At 35.6% G+C, this 15884-nt stretch overlaps 1 protein-coding gene across 4 annotated transcripts in view; it reads left to right on the top strand.

Moving 5' to 3' along the window:
- LOC127882155 (uncharacterized) overlaps positions 1-15640 on the top strand; it is a 42159-nt gene extending 26519 nt beyond the window's left edge. Inside the window, exons 1-2 of one of the 4 annotated variants that reach the window (XM_052430624.1) lie at positions 750-917; positions 10019-15640. In XM_052430624.1, the coding sequence (XP_052286584.1) occupies positions 10167-11834 (1668 nt within the window). In that variant the 5' untranslated portion in view covers positions 750-917; positions 10019-10166 and the 3' untranslated portion in view covers positions 11835-15640. Of the gene's footprint in view, positions 1-749; positions 918-4145; positions 4302-7619; positions 7838-10018 lie in introns of those variants that run through there. The other 3 variants (XM_052430622.1, XM_052430623.1, XM_052430621.1) reach the window with 3 other exon arrangements.
- The last annotated feature ends 244 nt before the right edge of the window (positions 15641-15884 follow it).

The following is a 15884-nucleotide window of genomic DNA, read 5'->3' as shown; positions in this document are numbered from 1 at the left end:
TGTCCAGGTCGTGCATGCCGCAGCCACCATGTGAAGACCAACATCTCGGGTGTTTTTTATTATGAGTGACACTCGAATACATACAACATAGTCCTATTCAACATTTAAATCTATAAAATGACGCCAGTATAAGATAAGACGTTCAGGTATATCATAAATGCAATATAGTGTGGACAGAGTGAGAGTCGATCATGAGAATATGTATATTTAGGTCACAATATACTAAATATTTTCCTTATATAATTCAATCTAAAAGCGACATTTTTAAGTGAAAATTAATGCAACATTTTGCACATAAAAACCCCTATAACCATGTATGTTTTTAAAGGGTATTCAAAGCTCAATCGATTAAAGCTAAGATATGTCATGTACAAACCAAGAAAGAACTTGCCACAAATTAAAATCGACTGTTTGCACATCCTTTGATTCCGGTCGTTTTCTAGTGAAATGTAGCCATTTTCAGTGCAATATTTTTTACTATGGTCTCTAGCTTTATCATATTTCAGGGATTGTTTTAGTAGTGAACACCTATGTATGCTCGATCACCGTCTCAAAAAGATTACACCAAAACAATAGTTTCAAGTGTTAAAGATGCTTTTAATCATTGATCCGCTCCATTAAAGGTTGTGTGGGTGGGTCGGTGTTTGGGGGTTATCGGCGCAGACACTGTGTATTAGAATTAAAAGTACGATTCATTTACCGGTATATGCAACGCGGTCAATTCACCAAAAAGAGTTATATGCAACAACGCAAGGCCGTCGTGGGAGTTGGTATGCGGTCGGCGTGGCCATAGATGCATCACTTAGGTGCAACCGTTAAACGTCAGTGGAACTAAAGGAATTAACATTGCTGCCTGCGTCAATAAGTAAACGATGTTCTCACTGACGGCAAGATGATTGATCCCATTTCAGCCGCATGTGAGTAAGGTGTGCGGTCGCCATTTTATGCTTAAATGGTGACGTCAGTACGTTTATTGTCACCTCTATACTAAGACGCATCACATTCCCCTGGTTTATGCTTCCGCCAAAGTAGTTCTGCCTTGGAATGAAAATGTTAATAATGAAAGCAAAATCGTTTTTTGTGTGTGTTTAAAACGGAATGTTGTTTAAGAAAATGTTATTTAATTATGTTTAAATGTGATTTTGAATCTCTATTAAGACTGATAGCGATTATCAGAAGCACAATTACCTGACATACTTTCGCTTTCACTTTTCACTCGTAAAATAAGTGCTACCAACAATTTCTTTCGCGTTAGTACACATGTCAGATAGACCGGTGTGCACACAATGGTGCGGTCGCGACACCGAGAACTCCAGCCCCCGTCTTCCCCTCTATCCCACAGCACAAATCTACAACAATGAATATCTTTCAGTAATAAATAACTTACAATTGCAGTTATTATTCACAATTCCTTCCAACTTGTGTTAGTCGATACATTCATCGATATTTATCCATCCATAAAAACGATTATTAACAACGAGTTGTAATTTATGTCAGACTTTCTAAAAAAAAATCTTAACTCGGTTTTAAGAGTAAGTAGCGTAAGTTGCTCAATCTACGGAGTTGTATTACCGGTACTTGTTTTAAGTTTATTGTGTTGTATAAAATAGTTTTATGTTCTTTATTTCATACAACAATGCATTTAAAACACGAAACGAATCGTTTGCAAATTGCATAGCTATTTGAAAAAAACTGTGCTTGAGCTAATGTGCAAACATGGAGATATATCTCGTATGCGGAACAAAAGACAACTTTTGCAATGATGTTATCATACGACATAGTTATATTACCATTTGTTTATTTTCATAAAAAAAATTGTCTGAAGCATAATTCGAAAAACTGGAGGTAAAAATTGAAACTTGAGATTTAATAGGCATTAACCCATTTATGCATACCGGTAGCGTCTAGAAAAGGCCTTGGCAAACAGCATAGACCCAGATGAGACGCCGCATGATGCGGCGTCTCATCAGGGTCTGCGCTGTTTGCTTAAAGGATTTTCTGTAATAAATATTCTAAATATAGAATAAATATACTAGACATCCCTAATTTTGGAAATAAATTGATCCAATTTAGAAGGATGGGAGAGTCCACTAGGCATAAATGGGTTAAGAGCACTTCATCATTTTCCTTATAAGCGTTGATTGTAAACTATTAAAGAATGCTGTTTTTTTGTATTAAGTTATTCGTGTTTTTCGCGTGTTTGAGTAAAATATAATATTATTTCCTTTTGGAATCAATGACAATTTAAAAAAATGTCATTTTGTCAATCTGTGAATGTGTAACAGTAAATTGAAACTCAAATACTGCCCCTTTAAGCTGTACAATCACAGCGAAATAATATAAACTTGTAAGTTCAACACTCCTCTAAAAAGTTACTCTACAGTATTAAAAAGAAAACGATGGTAAACAGGTTCGTGATCGCTCGAATATAAATAAAAGTAAAATGTGGGTGGTTGAGTAAACCATCAACACACATTCCTGTTTACTGTTGCGTAAAGTATAGGTGAGAGGTGGAAATGTCAATAAAAATTTAACGTAAACTTGGTTTTAAGGCTGAAATACAATAGGTTGTTTCTGAAATACAATAGGTTGTTTTGCCCATACTCTGACCATCGAATTAAATTCTGGTATTTTTTAAGGGAAATGCCTTGCAAATAAATCTTTTTTTTTTTATTTTGCTCAATAACATTCATACAAAATTGTGTTATAAATATTCTGTTCGTGTCAAGAAACATGTGTGTTCGAGGTAGTACTCGTTGCCATACTTACTTTCAGCATTCACACGCTTACGAAATGTTCCGTATGGAAACGCAGTTGTAAATGTACAATTTTACATTCCTATATTGCTTGACTACTCCGTTATGCTACTTATTTCCTTAAAACATATGAGCCTTGTTCTGCAAAAAATGGGCTTAATGCATGTGCGTAAAGTGTCATCCCAGATTAGCCTGTGTAGTCCGCACAGGCTTATCAGGGACGACACTTTCCGCCTAAACTTGATTTTCCTTGAAACTAAAAATACCATAAAAGCGGAAAGTGTCGTCCCTGATTAGCCCTTGCAGACTGCACAGGCTAATCTGGGATAACACTTTACGCCCATGCATTAAGCCCAGTTTCCTCAGAACGAGACTCATATGGTTTACAACGTGTACTTATAACAAACTGCGGTGACGTGGAATATGGAAGGAGGCGGGGCGGGAGGTGTTTTTTGGGGGCTGGCTTTCGTTACTTTAAATAGTGACAAGCTGTAGTAAATAACTGAATGTTCAAATAATGTATTATTACTGATAGAGGCTGTTCAATTTCTAACATAAAAAAGATCATTCCGATTTATAATATCAGTAGTTAGTGTTCCAATATTTAAATAACGTGTTGATTTATATTACTTAGTTACTTCTTACAATGATTCAGAATTTATATTGGTGTGGACTTAATGAAATATATTAAGATTAATTTGATTAATTAAGATTAATTTAATGATAGTGTCACTAGTATTCAGCCCATAGTCAGGGTTGTGTTGATATACTGTTTTAAACATGTAAGACGCCTGAAATGGTTGAGTAAGAGTAGCATCAGTTAACCATATGCTGTTGTTTGTGCTGATGTTGTTGTTGTTGCTGCTGTTGTTGAGTTGATGGGTGTGGGTATTTCACAAATTCTGTGCCTCTGTGTTTATAATGTAATTAAATACGCTGATCATTATTAGTAAAAACGATGCAGGTTAAATTCAAAGGGTTCATAGAGTTATGGGCGCTCTGGGAAAACGGGGTTTATTGCCTGCGCCTAATGTGTCCTTCCATATTAGGTTGTGCAGTCCGCACATGCTAATCAGGGACGACATTTTCGGCCTAGACTTGATTTTTGCCTATAAGAGACTTTCCTTGAAACTAAAAATACAATAAAAGCGAAAAGTGTCGTCCCTGATTAGCCCTTGCGGACAGCACAAGCTAATCTGGGACGACACTTTACGCACACGCATGTAACCCTGTTTTCCCAGAGCGAGGCTCATATATATAACTTAACTCTCCACTGCATGTATGGACAAAAATCGTGTAATGTCCCTTTAATCTGCATAAACGTTGAATACATTTTATTCGCTACAGTTTACATAAAGGTATGTTACACGTTCGATCATTTGATCTCCCGATTTGCTTGTGAACTGACGTTTATAGTCTTGAGAAGTAATTGATAACAATGTTTTGCTACAGATATGCAGTTTGTACGAGTAATGCATGGATTTTGAAAACAATGCTGTTAAAGGAAAAGCACTCGGATCTTAAAGTAATTAAATTCTGCAAAAGGTAACATCTAAAACTTGGACGATATTAATGACATGTGAATAATTATATCTCATAAGTATATATATTGAGCCTTGTTCTGAGAAAACTGGGCTTAATGCATGTGCTAAAATGTCGTCCCAGATTAGCCTGTGCAATCCGCACAGGCTAATCAGGGACGACACTTCCCGCCTAAACTTGATTTTCGGTAAAGAGGGACTTCATTGAAACTAAAAAATACCATAAAAGCGGAAAGTGTCGTCCCTGATTAGCCTGTGCGGACTGCATAGGCTAATCTGGGTCGACACTTTACGCACATGCATTATGCCCAGTTTTCTCAGAACGCGACTCATAAAGAGTTTTTGCATTATTGTTATTAATCTTTCGATGAACATAGATTGCGGGTTTCGATGCGTAAGAACGAAATGTTTATTAGCTGCGCATACAACGACAAATCGTTGAATTTTGGCCGGCAAACAACTTTGATAGAATAAATTGTTATATGTAAACAGGAAGTGACAATTATTGTTGCAACTGAAATGCGAATTATATCGTAAACGTATGTGCTTTAATATGAACGGGACTTATATCTGTTTATTTGATAACTTTAACACGAGAATTCGTATTGAGGATATTCGCGTTACAGCCAAGTTTATCAACACGCCTATGCCGAGACATAACAATTGACTGCATGATCTAAAATGATCATGATCTTTGTGTTAAAGAACTCTTAAAAACAGTGTGTATTAAGACCAGTCAGTTTCAAATAAGTACGGATAATTCGCGTTTGGACAGTTAATTTATATGTTTTTATGCCCCCGAAGGAGGGCATATAGTGATCGAACTGTCCGTCTGCCCGTTCGTCCGTCTGTCTTTCTGTCACACTTTGCGTTTAGGTTTCGAAAAATGCTCATAACTTCTATGTCGCTTCAGATAGCAACTTGATATTTGGCATGCACGTGTATCTCATGGAGCTGCACATTTTGAGTGGTGAAAGGTCAAGGTCAATGTCATCCTTCAAGGTCAAAATAAAAAATTAAATCAAAGGGGAGTAATAAGCTTTAAAGGGAGATAATAATCTGTACCTGCCAAGTGATAAAAAATAATAAAAATAAATGAAAGCGGCGCAGTAGGGGGCATTGTGTTATTGACAAACACATCATTCTCTTGCTATTTCATGTTCACTATTTTTCTCTGTTAGTGTTTTATCAATAGATAAATGATAAAAATAATCTGAAAATGAGAAATAAACCACGGGTGTGATGCAGCTAAGAACTGTGAAGAAAAAAGGAATTCGCGACATTTGATCGCACGGATATAACTGATTATCTTTCACAAAGATAACCCACAATCTACGCCTTATAGCTTTTTCAAAGATATGTCTAGCTCCACATCTGACTGTCCTTGTTGGCAGACATTATTTTACTAATTCTATTATATGAGTTGCGTTCTGAGAAAACTAGGCTTAATGCATGTGCGTAAAACGTTGTCCCAGATTAGCCGGTGTAGTCCGCACAGGCTAATCAGGGACGACACTTTCCGCCTAAACAAGATTTCCGGTAAGAAGGGACTTCCTTTAAACGAAAAATACCAAAAAAGCGGAAAGTTTCGTTCCTGATTAGCCTGTGCGGAATGCACAGGCTACCCTGGGACGACACTTTATGCACATGCATTTTGACCAATTTTCACAGAAGAAGACACATATAACTGCCAAGTATTGAGCCTTGCGTCTGTCCGTCAATATCCATCAAGTTACGTGTTCAATATTCCTGTCTGGATCTTTGAATGAAATATACCGGCAAGAAAATGCTCGATATACAATACATAGTATTTATAAATAACATAACATAACACATCTTTATTCTGGCATAAAATAGCACAATGCATACTTATAGCCAAGAATAGAGTTATAGCGTGAACAGTGAAAGGAACATGAAATATTAAAACATTTATCTGAGAGGGATTAACAGAGATGTAAGTTTCGCGCAAACAGAATTTGCATAATACATATTATATTTATTTACAACAATAACAACAGCATTTATTTGCATGTAGGTGACTTCTAACCTCAAGCATTATTGTGTGAAATAATATACGGATACAACTTTATATAACTTTATAAACATACAAATGCTCTTTTAAAATTATTATATAACTTTATATATGGTAAAGCTTTAATTTTTAGCTCACATGTGCCAAAACGTACTCAGTATGAGATAAAAACTCGCCTTTTGTACCTAGAGCGTCTTCCTAGAACTTTTCATTCAAACAACATCTCCTCTTTAACCCATTTATGCCTAGTGGACTCTCCCATCCTTCTAAATTGGATCAATTTATTTCCAAAATTAGGGGTGTCTAGTATATTTATTTCTATATTTAGAATATTTCTTACAAAAATTCCTTTAAGCAAACAGCGCAGAACCTGATGAGACGCCGCATCATTAGGCGTCTCATCTGGGTCTACGATGTTTGCCAAGGCCTTTTTTTTCTAGACGCTAGTCATAAATGGGTTAACAGATTTTCAGCGAAATTTTTCGGGAAAGAACCTTCGGTGACCCTCTTTAGAAGATGTTCAAATCATTGAAATCGATTGCATATGTAGGGTAAATGTGGTAAAATATTTATCTTTTTATGAAAAAACTGAAACCTTAAGGCTCACAGGTGTAATATTTTAGTACGTAAAATCGTATAGTTGTCCAGAACAAAGAGTGCTCAAATCATGATTTTGACATTTTTATTGACTTATTGATTATTGTGTAACTTTTAAATCACTGTTGTCCTGTAAAAAGTTTGTTCAAATCATGCATGCCCCTGAGTTCGAAACCCGATTTTATTTTTTTAACATAGAATAGTGGTCCTCAAATAAGTTTGTTCCAATCGTAAACCTGGGGTCAAAGTCGATCTCCCCGGGGGTAAATTTTTTAATTTTGTTCTGTCGAAGTCGCAAGCAACATATTTGTATTAATGAACGATCAGCATTCATACAGGTTGTACTCTATCACTTCATCGTTTACTTACTTTAATTTTATTTAAGAGTTATATTAAAAAGGTGTAAACGGGACACAACACTAATGTGCAATTCAAAACCTATCATTTTATATCAAGCTTTTTGTTTTTAACAAATTAGTGTATACACGTATTTATATTGGTACCCGGAGATATATTTTATCATAAACATGTTATAAACAGCAATATTTATTTATTTATTTTGCATACACTCTACATGTGTACACCTTTGACATTGATTCACGGCACGTATCTAATTGTTAGTTAAACATTACTAAGTTGCTTCATTCCGAACATTTTTATCGTCACATAAAAAATATGTTACGGTCCATAAGAAGTAATTTATTTGAATCGAGTAATACATTATATGCATTCCGTATTAATCTTATTTGAATATCATTTTACGGTACGTTGAGCAAGTTTTACTACGTTGGTAAAACAGTAAAAGCGTATGTTAGTTAGTTAAAACTAAACTAAACATAATATTAAGTCGTCTGTGATGAGTGAAAGGGTTAAGGATACTGTGTACGTGTAACGCGACTCTGGTTTGCCGAGTAAGTAAACAAAAAAGTGCTTCAATCTATTCTTATTTATATTTTAAGCGATCTGTTTTTCAATGATATAAATATGTTAATCTAAATCAATCGATATAATTGTAAGCGATATTGAAATGTATACTAATCTACCATATGTAAACAAATACAGTTTTATAAGAGCATTCGTATGTTTATAAAAAATTTTTGGAGAAATAATAGGCAAGACAAAATATATCTGACAAATAACATTTTTATTTTCGCTTCAATATCCGATTTATTGTCCTAAATAACCGGTTTTCATTGCATATACCCGCCCTACTGTGGATCAGCTGACGATTTATTGTATAACTCAATAAACAAATCTTTAACCTTTACCCTCTATCTTACGGAGGACTCCGGAGAAAGTCGATTGACACCCGCTTGTACCACTCTGGATCAGCAGACGATTTATTTCATAAATATATGAAGATACAGCCTATCTTACGGAGGAATCCGAGATAGCCGATGTATCACGATTGCCGCTTGTACGTTCGTTTTGTTAGATATAGATATGGTTTTGCGTTCATTAATGATTGATTTGGCATATGCTAACCTTCAGATATTTAATACAAAAAGCAGGGCGGGTTTAGAAGGGATATCTGTTTTTGCATACGTGCATGGACGCTAAAAACGTTTCGTTGCACACTTGAGATTTTGTTTGCGTCACAAGGACCTTTAATTTCAATAAAATATTGTTATTTTAACCTGTTGTGATATTTAAATGCCTCGTGAAAAGAAGGTGTTGCCTCTTCAATCGGGTAATCCAGTCCATGTACTGATCCACAATGAAATCACAGGTGTTGGGTGCGTGGTCAAGTCACTTTAACACTATCAATTTGCCATAAATCAACATGTTTTATCATTTTGAAAAAAAAAATTCTGATATGATATACATATGTACATATCATATCAGAATATTTTTTTCTCTTATCCTTGACTGACATCTACGTACAGTCGAATAAGAACATATTGGGTGCACAGTGTAATACCAGCAGTGTATTGATCTCGCCTGATAAGAGTCCTCAATATTTACCTAGGCATTGATTGCAATTATTTTTTCTTATGCGCTGCATATCTCCCGTAGTATCGAAGGTATTTAAATACCACATTGCACATGTATGGATGACATGGAAAGGAAGTGCAGAGGACAAGAATCACGACCTTTTTTACAGTATTTTTGTATTTATGTTAATGTTGGTCATTCATTGTTTAGTTCGTTTTTTTATTGGAACATAACTCTATAAGTATATAAGGTATCCAAATAAGTCTCCATTTAATGATAGGTGGCTTTAACAGGAACGACAAGTACAAGCACCATCAGTTGTTCTATAGTATTTTAAGAGTTATAGCCCTTCGGTTATTTTTCATGTGTGAACACAGATTCATACGTTTTGAAGTCATCACTAGTTTTGAGCTAACTCTAAAGCATTGATGGTAATCTTACAAAAGAACATTTAATGTTAAGGTATTATTAGGTGCACTGAGAGGCAGACATTGTACAAAGATCACGATTCTCTCCTTAGAATCAATCAGTTATTTTTCTTTGTCAATTTTCTGTTTTTTTAGGTCAAAACCGAGTTGACATGCATCATCATAGTTCATCGACAGCACTGACTTGTTTTAGAAGAGATATGGGGGGGGGTCATTTTTAGAAGAATTAAACACACCCTTTAATATAAAGGCAAGACGTTATTAAAATCACAAATCGGACGCAAATAACGGACACATATTTTGCTATAAAATGTAATCAGTGTAGGGACAGTATGCGTGTTTCTAACCTGGGTACCTGTCAATACACAGGAGTGTTATACAAAATAATTTTGGAGAAGTGGGTGTGGGTGAGGGGTGGAGGGTGGGGCAAAAAGAGAACGATTAAAGTAGGCCTCAAATATACGATATTGTACTTCAATGTACTGGTACCTTATCAGATCCTCTTTAGCAGTGATAAGTACATACATGCTATTGAAACACAAAAGCTTTTTAAGTAAGCTGAGAGAAATGATGACAGATATGAATAAAAAGATTGTTTAGTGATTTAGCTGCACGGAGTGACAAGACCTTTAAGAGACGAGTGCCCAAGTAGCAAATGATCTCCGGTAAAAGCCCTCATAGAACGTTTTCTATGTGGTATATTAACACTGTATCGACTTTTATTTCCAGGGACGTCCACAGCTGACTATGGCAGGCGAGGTATTTGAAACTAACACGTGAACATTCCACAGCACTTAACACCAAAATATTTAAAACCCGCGTTCACCAGAACAGGCTCTTTAGTATAAACGCGGCATGTTCCCTTCCCAATAAGATAATGTCGAAACAACCACCTTTTAATGAAAAGACGGCGAGTAACAATGCTGCATCAACAACACAAAAACTTCAGATACTCTCTCCCATAAGCTTGATCAATCCAACACGAAAACAGTCAACCGAACAACATGATGTCAAACAAACGGAAATTAATGCGATCACAAATGACGGGGTCGAATTGCTTAATATCAACTCGAGCTTTTCAGCTACCGATAACAGTCGTTGCCTCAAAGTACATCGCAAACTTGGTGCCATTGAAAATATGTATTTCCAGTACTCGAAACAGGGAGCGGAAACCATTTGCCTCATGTTCCAACTGAAAACTGATTACAACATAACACCGAATCTGGCAGAGCTTGCTTTCATACTTTTGAACAAAAGACACCCTCTGTTGAGGTCCTCAATTACCACAGTACTTGGACCCCCGAACTTGAATCAATACAATTTAGTCCAGGTCACGCCAGCATTCTACGATTTTCTGGTCGTGAAAAGAGGGAAATGGTTGGACGTTTTACTCGATGAAGCAGCCGTGAAATTTGACGACAGGCGGTTTCCACTTTTTAGATGTAGATTATTGATTTCTAAGGAAGATACAGAGAACAGACCCAAGGAATCAACATCACCAGGGGACAAACCATTCACTTCCCGGTTCTTGTTTATCGCGCATCACTCAGTCATGGATGGAGGTTACATCATGTGGGTTTTTCAGGATTTCGTAACTTTCATGGACGCCATCGCAACTGAACGCAATATCTCGACAATACCCGAGTTGCCATTTCTCCCTCAGGTAGAAAGCGTGTTAACTTTTCCTTCAGCCATTGAAAGTGCAATACTTACCAATAACGAATCATCTTATCAAACATCATTTTCAATTAAAGTCTGTGACGATGCGTCCAATTCTCAAGTTCTTCTGGACTACAATAAAAAATTCGCTGATAATATCCAGACTTTTAGTTCAGAACCGAGAAACGGTTGCCTTACTTTCAAAATGTCTGAGTCAGAAACTCTGGCATTTTCGAAAGCTTGTCGTAGCCACGGATGCAAACCAAAAGGTCCGCTTGTAACTGCCAGCATCATGGCATTACTAGAACTAATTTATGGCCAATTTGGGGATGTGGAGATACCACTGGAGTATATTGTAGACTTCCGGCGCTTCTGCAACTTCCCTGCCCTCGGTACGGAGGTCCCAAACTTCACCGGCGTCGCCGCGCTCCATGTCCCAATGCTCGCGACATTTCGGCGTCAAACGGGACCGGTTTCTGGACAAGAATTTTGGGATATTTCAAAAATCGTCGAAGATTTTCTCGTGACGAGCATAAGCTCTCGTAGGACCTACGATTTTTTGCAATCGATTATCCAACGCGATAGAGAAAACTCTATTCCAACCACAGAAAAGGGTAAAGCGCCCTATGTGTTGAGTATTTCAAACATGGGGATATGCGATGCAGGCCTAAATGCGGATCTTAGGCAACGAGTGCATTTGGCGGATCTTCACGGTCATTCTACGGTTCTTGTGGATGACATGCCTCTGTTTTTCATGACAACGTTCCTTGTGAACAACCAGTTGTGTGGCAACTCGAGTTACTGCCAGGAATACACGTCAAAAACCACCTGCGAACAGTTCATCAATATGTTAAGAAAATACCTGACCATACATTCAAAACTTTGATAATGTTTATTCTTTTTCGTCTAATTGGTTTAGATTTTTATGTTTTTGGATATCAAATTCCGTTTTTTAAAGATATATACTTTCAAATAGATTTTTTTGGATATCAATTTTTTTTTTTAAACGTATAGTTGCAAATAGATTTTTTTGGATATCAAATTCTCTTTTTAAAAGATGTATACTTGCAAATAGAAACCTCATGGTGTGTCTCATATTCAACTATAAACTTTTAATCAATATTATTTAGAAATGTGTTCCGTACGATATTCTTCATTTATTGTTCAATCAATTTTCACGTATAACACAGAACAGCTCCAATACACAAAGCTGGCTGTCGACACATTTCCTATTTTTTACATGTTAAGTATGGGGACTTTTTAAGTTTAACGTATAGCAAAATGACAATAATTAAACAAAATACATGTATGCATGATATTCAAACATGCAGCACATCATTATTAAGAAACATATAAAAGCGATTTCCGATTTAAATATATATATCAAAATCGGAAAAGAATAAAGCGTTTGCAATGTTTTTCACAACAATTGTTTCGAACACAAAGTTTAAAGCAAAATTTCATTGAAAATAACTCAGTGATGCAGTGGTAGCGCAATTTTTTTTCTCCGACAGATCCCGGGTTCGAACCATAATTGTTTTCTCCTTGATCGTAGCAAATGCATTAAGTTACATTAAAACAAATGCTCAAATATTTGAACACGTCCCTTTTTACTTTTACAATAATATTAATATTTTCTTGTTAAGTCACTTCTTCATTTAGAAAATATTTTGATATCAGAAACAGTATAAATGCTCTTCAGCTGGAGGTGCAAATGTGTTGCTTACTCATGTTAGTTAACAAAAGTATATTATAAATCGGACGGCTCGAATTCTCGATGGCTCGAACTATTGTTGTCGGTCCCGGCGAGTTCGAGCCATCGGGTTGCGACTGTACATTCCACAACAGGTACAGTTCTACGCTTATTATAAAGAGAGCCGAGGTACAAACGCTTTAATGCACGTATTATTGTTATCGCTCCAATTTATACAAATAAAATTGATGACAATTTCATACTTAAACATGATGAAGCATGGTTCAAACAGAAATCTCAAACCTAAATTCAAGCACTTTTCAAGGATTTGTTAAGGCCAAATTTGCATTTTCAAGGCCAAGAACCGTACGTTAGTTTCCTTTAAAAAAATGCATTTTCAAGCCAGATTAACACAGTAATATATCATTTATTTGCTCAAACACATTAAACTTATTTCACAAAATAACTCATACATGTTATTTCTAGTTATTACATACAAATACATGTTATCCATCCTTAACTCAATGAGTCTCACATATGTATTTACTTTTTAAAGATATTACAAACAAACACATTGTCTCTTTCTATGCTCACATCAAACAGACTAGTTCATTTCATTTAAACAGAAGTCAGTTACTATAACATTTTGTATTTCACGGGGCTGTTGTTGTTTATGTCTGTTTTAGATTCAACAGTTTTAACAATAGTACCTTCCTGTTTCACCAAAAAACACATTGCAGTAACCTTGTTTGCTTCTCAATTTCATGTTTTCTTTGTGGGTTTCCCCTTTATAATGGCTTTTCAAAGCGCTTTCCCTCATTCCCCCGACACCATTGGTTTTAATATAGACCCAACAATGTGCTTTTTGAATGTCATTTGTTTTCTTTACCCAGGAATATTCATAAGTTTTGCGCAAAACATAACGATTAACGTCCTTTTGACAACTTGTTTATGACCAGAAAATAGCACCATGAATATTTATGTTTAAAGAATGTTGATGTATCGTATAAGTTGTAATTATTTAAGCATTTTTCTGCATTTCATCTGTGTTTATGACCAGAAAGTAGCTCCAGGAATATTCAGTTAACCACTCTGGTTTGAAACGACACTACCCAATCGCTGCATTTTTACTCGCGAAAATTGATTACAATGTAGAACCTCTGACGTCGTACACATAATCTGTGACGTGTACACTTAACGTTTCGTACCCAGTAGTGTACAAACTTATATTTCGTACTCAACTTTTTGCGCGAAGGAATATATGATAAATTCTCGTAATATTTCCCTTAAGAACGAGTCAAGTTCATGGCGATGATAAAAGTAATTTTGAACAGAAATAAACATTTTCAATGCTTTTTTACATGAAATAAGCACTTTTCAAGCACTTTTTCAAGGCCAACCTTAGTTCAAGGGCTTTTCAAGCCTAGGACTCGTTTTCAAGCACTTTTCAAGTCCTGTGCGAACCCTGTGAAGAAAAAAATCTATTATAAAGCTCCCCCACGCTTATCTCAAAATTCACTGTCTGCACTAAAATAATTGACTTGCGAAAACGACATATTGATTCGGAAGACGTATAGACCTTTCAGTTATTCCTGTTTTTAATTATCTCCCGTGTGTGACGTCATTCGAGGATTTTCGAGTGAATCGAGAGTTGGTGTTCGTCAGTGATTCCATACGTCTGAACGAGTGTTACTAGATTACCGTATAATGTTGATACGACCAGCGCCACACCATCAATAAAACAAAGATAATGATTTTTTAAAAGGGGGACAAAATAGAAAAAATTTGAAGTTTAGACCCGGGGGGATAACTTCACAAATTTTAGGGTAGGGGTGTCCCGACGAGACTTCCGAAATGTGACCCATTTTTATACCGGAACTCTAATAAAGTTGACCCATTTTGATACAAGAATTTTGAAAAAGCAGACCCATATGTATAAAATACCATTGAGAAAGTGGACCCATTTCAATACAATAATTTTGATAAACTGGACCCATTCAATTCCACACATAATCAAAATTTTCTACTAAACATATATTAGATCTATTATCACAATGACAGAGTATAATTCCGTGTACACATGTAACGTTAGCGTAATTCCGATATAATTTTCATAAATAATTTGCAGTAACTGCACTTATCCCGGCACTTTTAGATTGTGTAACGCGGATTGTAACGATTTCGTCACTTAATATATGACGTATGTTAATATATGACGTCACAGTATAATCTTGGTAGATCAAGCAACAGATAAAAACAGGCAAGTTACTGCCCGGAGTTACTGCATCTTTCTCGCTACTGAAATTAACTTTGTGATACCCATTTATATACAAGAAGGACAAGTATCATACCCATTTTGATACTGATACTTTCAAATCTATATGTATTTATATACAAGCAAGTTTCTGATTTCAATACCCATATCAATACTTAGATGCTCAAAACCATACCCATACCGATAATTTTAGTCGAAAAACACACCCCATAAAATCGGCACACCCTTATACACCTGTATATAGGAAGTTAACCCCCCCCCTGGGAATTTAGATTTCAAGGAAATGAGCTAGAAATTGTAAATAAATTTACATATCTTGGAATATTATTCACAACGGGTGGATCCTTTTCAGCAACATATGATGCGCTTTCAGGACAGGCCCTTAAAGCAAAATAAGTTAAAAACAAGTTAAAATAAAATTTACAAATATCTCAGCTAGACATAGTCTCGAATAATTCGATGAGCTTATTGAACCAGTTTTAAGTTATGGTTGTGAAGTTTGGGGATTAAGCAATAGCATCCAAAGTGAAAGAATACACCTACGTTATTTCAAACAGGTACTTGATGTCCGATCTCAAACACAAAATTATTTCATTTTCGGAGAACTTGGGCGTAAACCCCAAATAAATAAACAAATCGTGTATGTTTTAAAATATTGGTCAAAAATACAAATGTATTACAATCTGATAATGTTAAATATATTAAAATTGTTTATGATATGTTATTACATGCTCTTGAACTTTATCCCGAAAACAATTATTGGGTAAAATATGTAAAACATATATAAACCCATTTATGCCTAGGGTCTAGAAAAAAGGCCTTGGCAAACAGCGTAGACCCAAATGAGACGCCGCATGATGTTTGCTTCAAGGAATTTCTGTAAGAAATATTTCTAAATATAGAAATAAATAGACTAGACATCCCTAATTTTGGAAATAAATTGATCTAATGTAGAAGGATGGAAGAGT

The sequence above is a fragment of the Dreissena polymorpha genome, chromosome 5, assembly GCF_020536995.1.
Source record: "Dreissena polymorpha isolate Duluth1 chromosome 5, UMN_Dpol_1.0, whole genome shotgun sequence".
NCBI classification, from domain to species: Eukaryota; Metazoa; Mollusca; class Bivalvia; order Myida; family Dreissenidae; genus Dreissena; species Dreissena polymorpha.
Note: the sequence above shows the minus strand (reverse complement) of the source record. Positions and strands in the feature narration are given on the sequence as shown.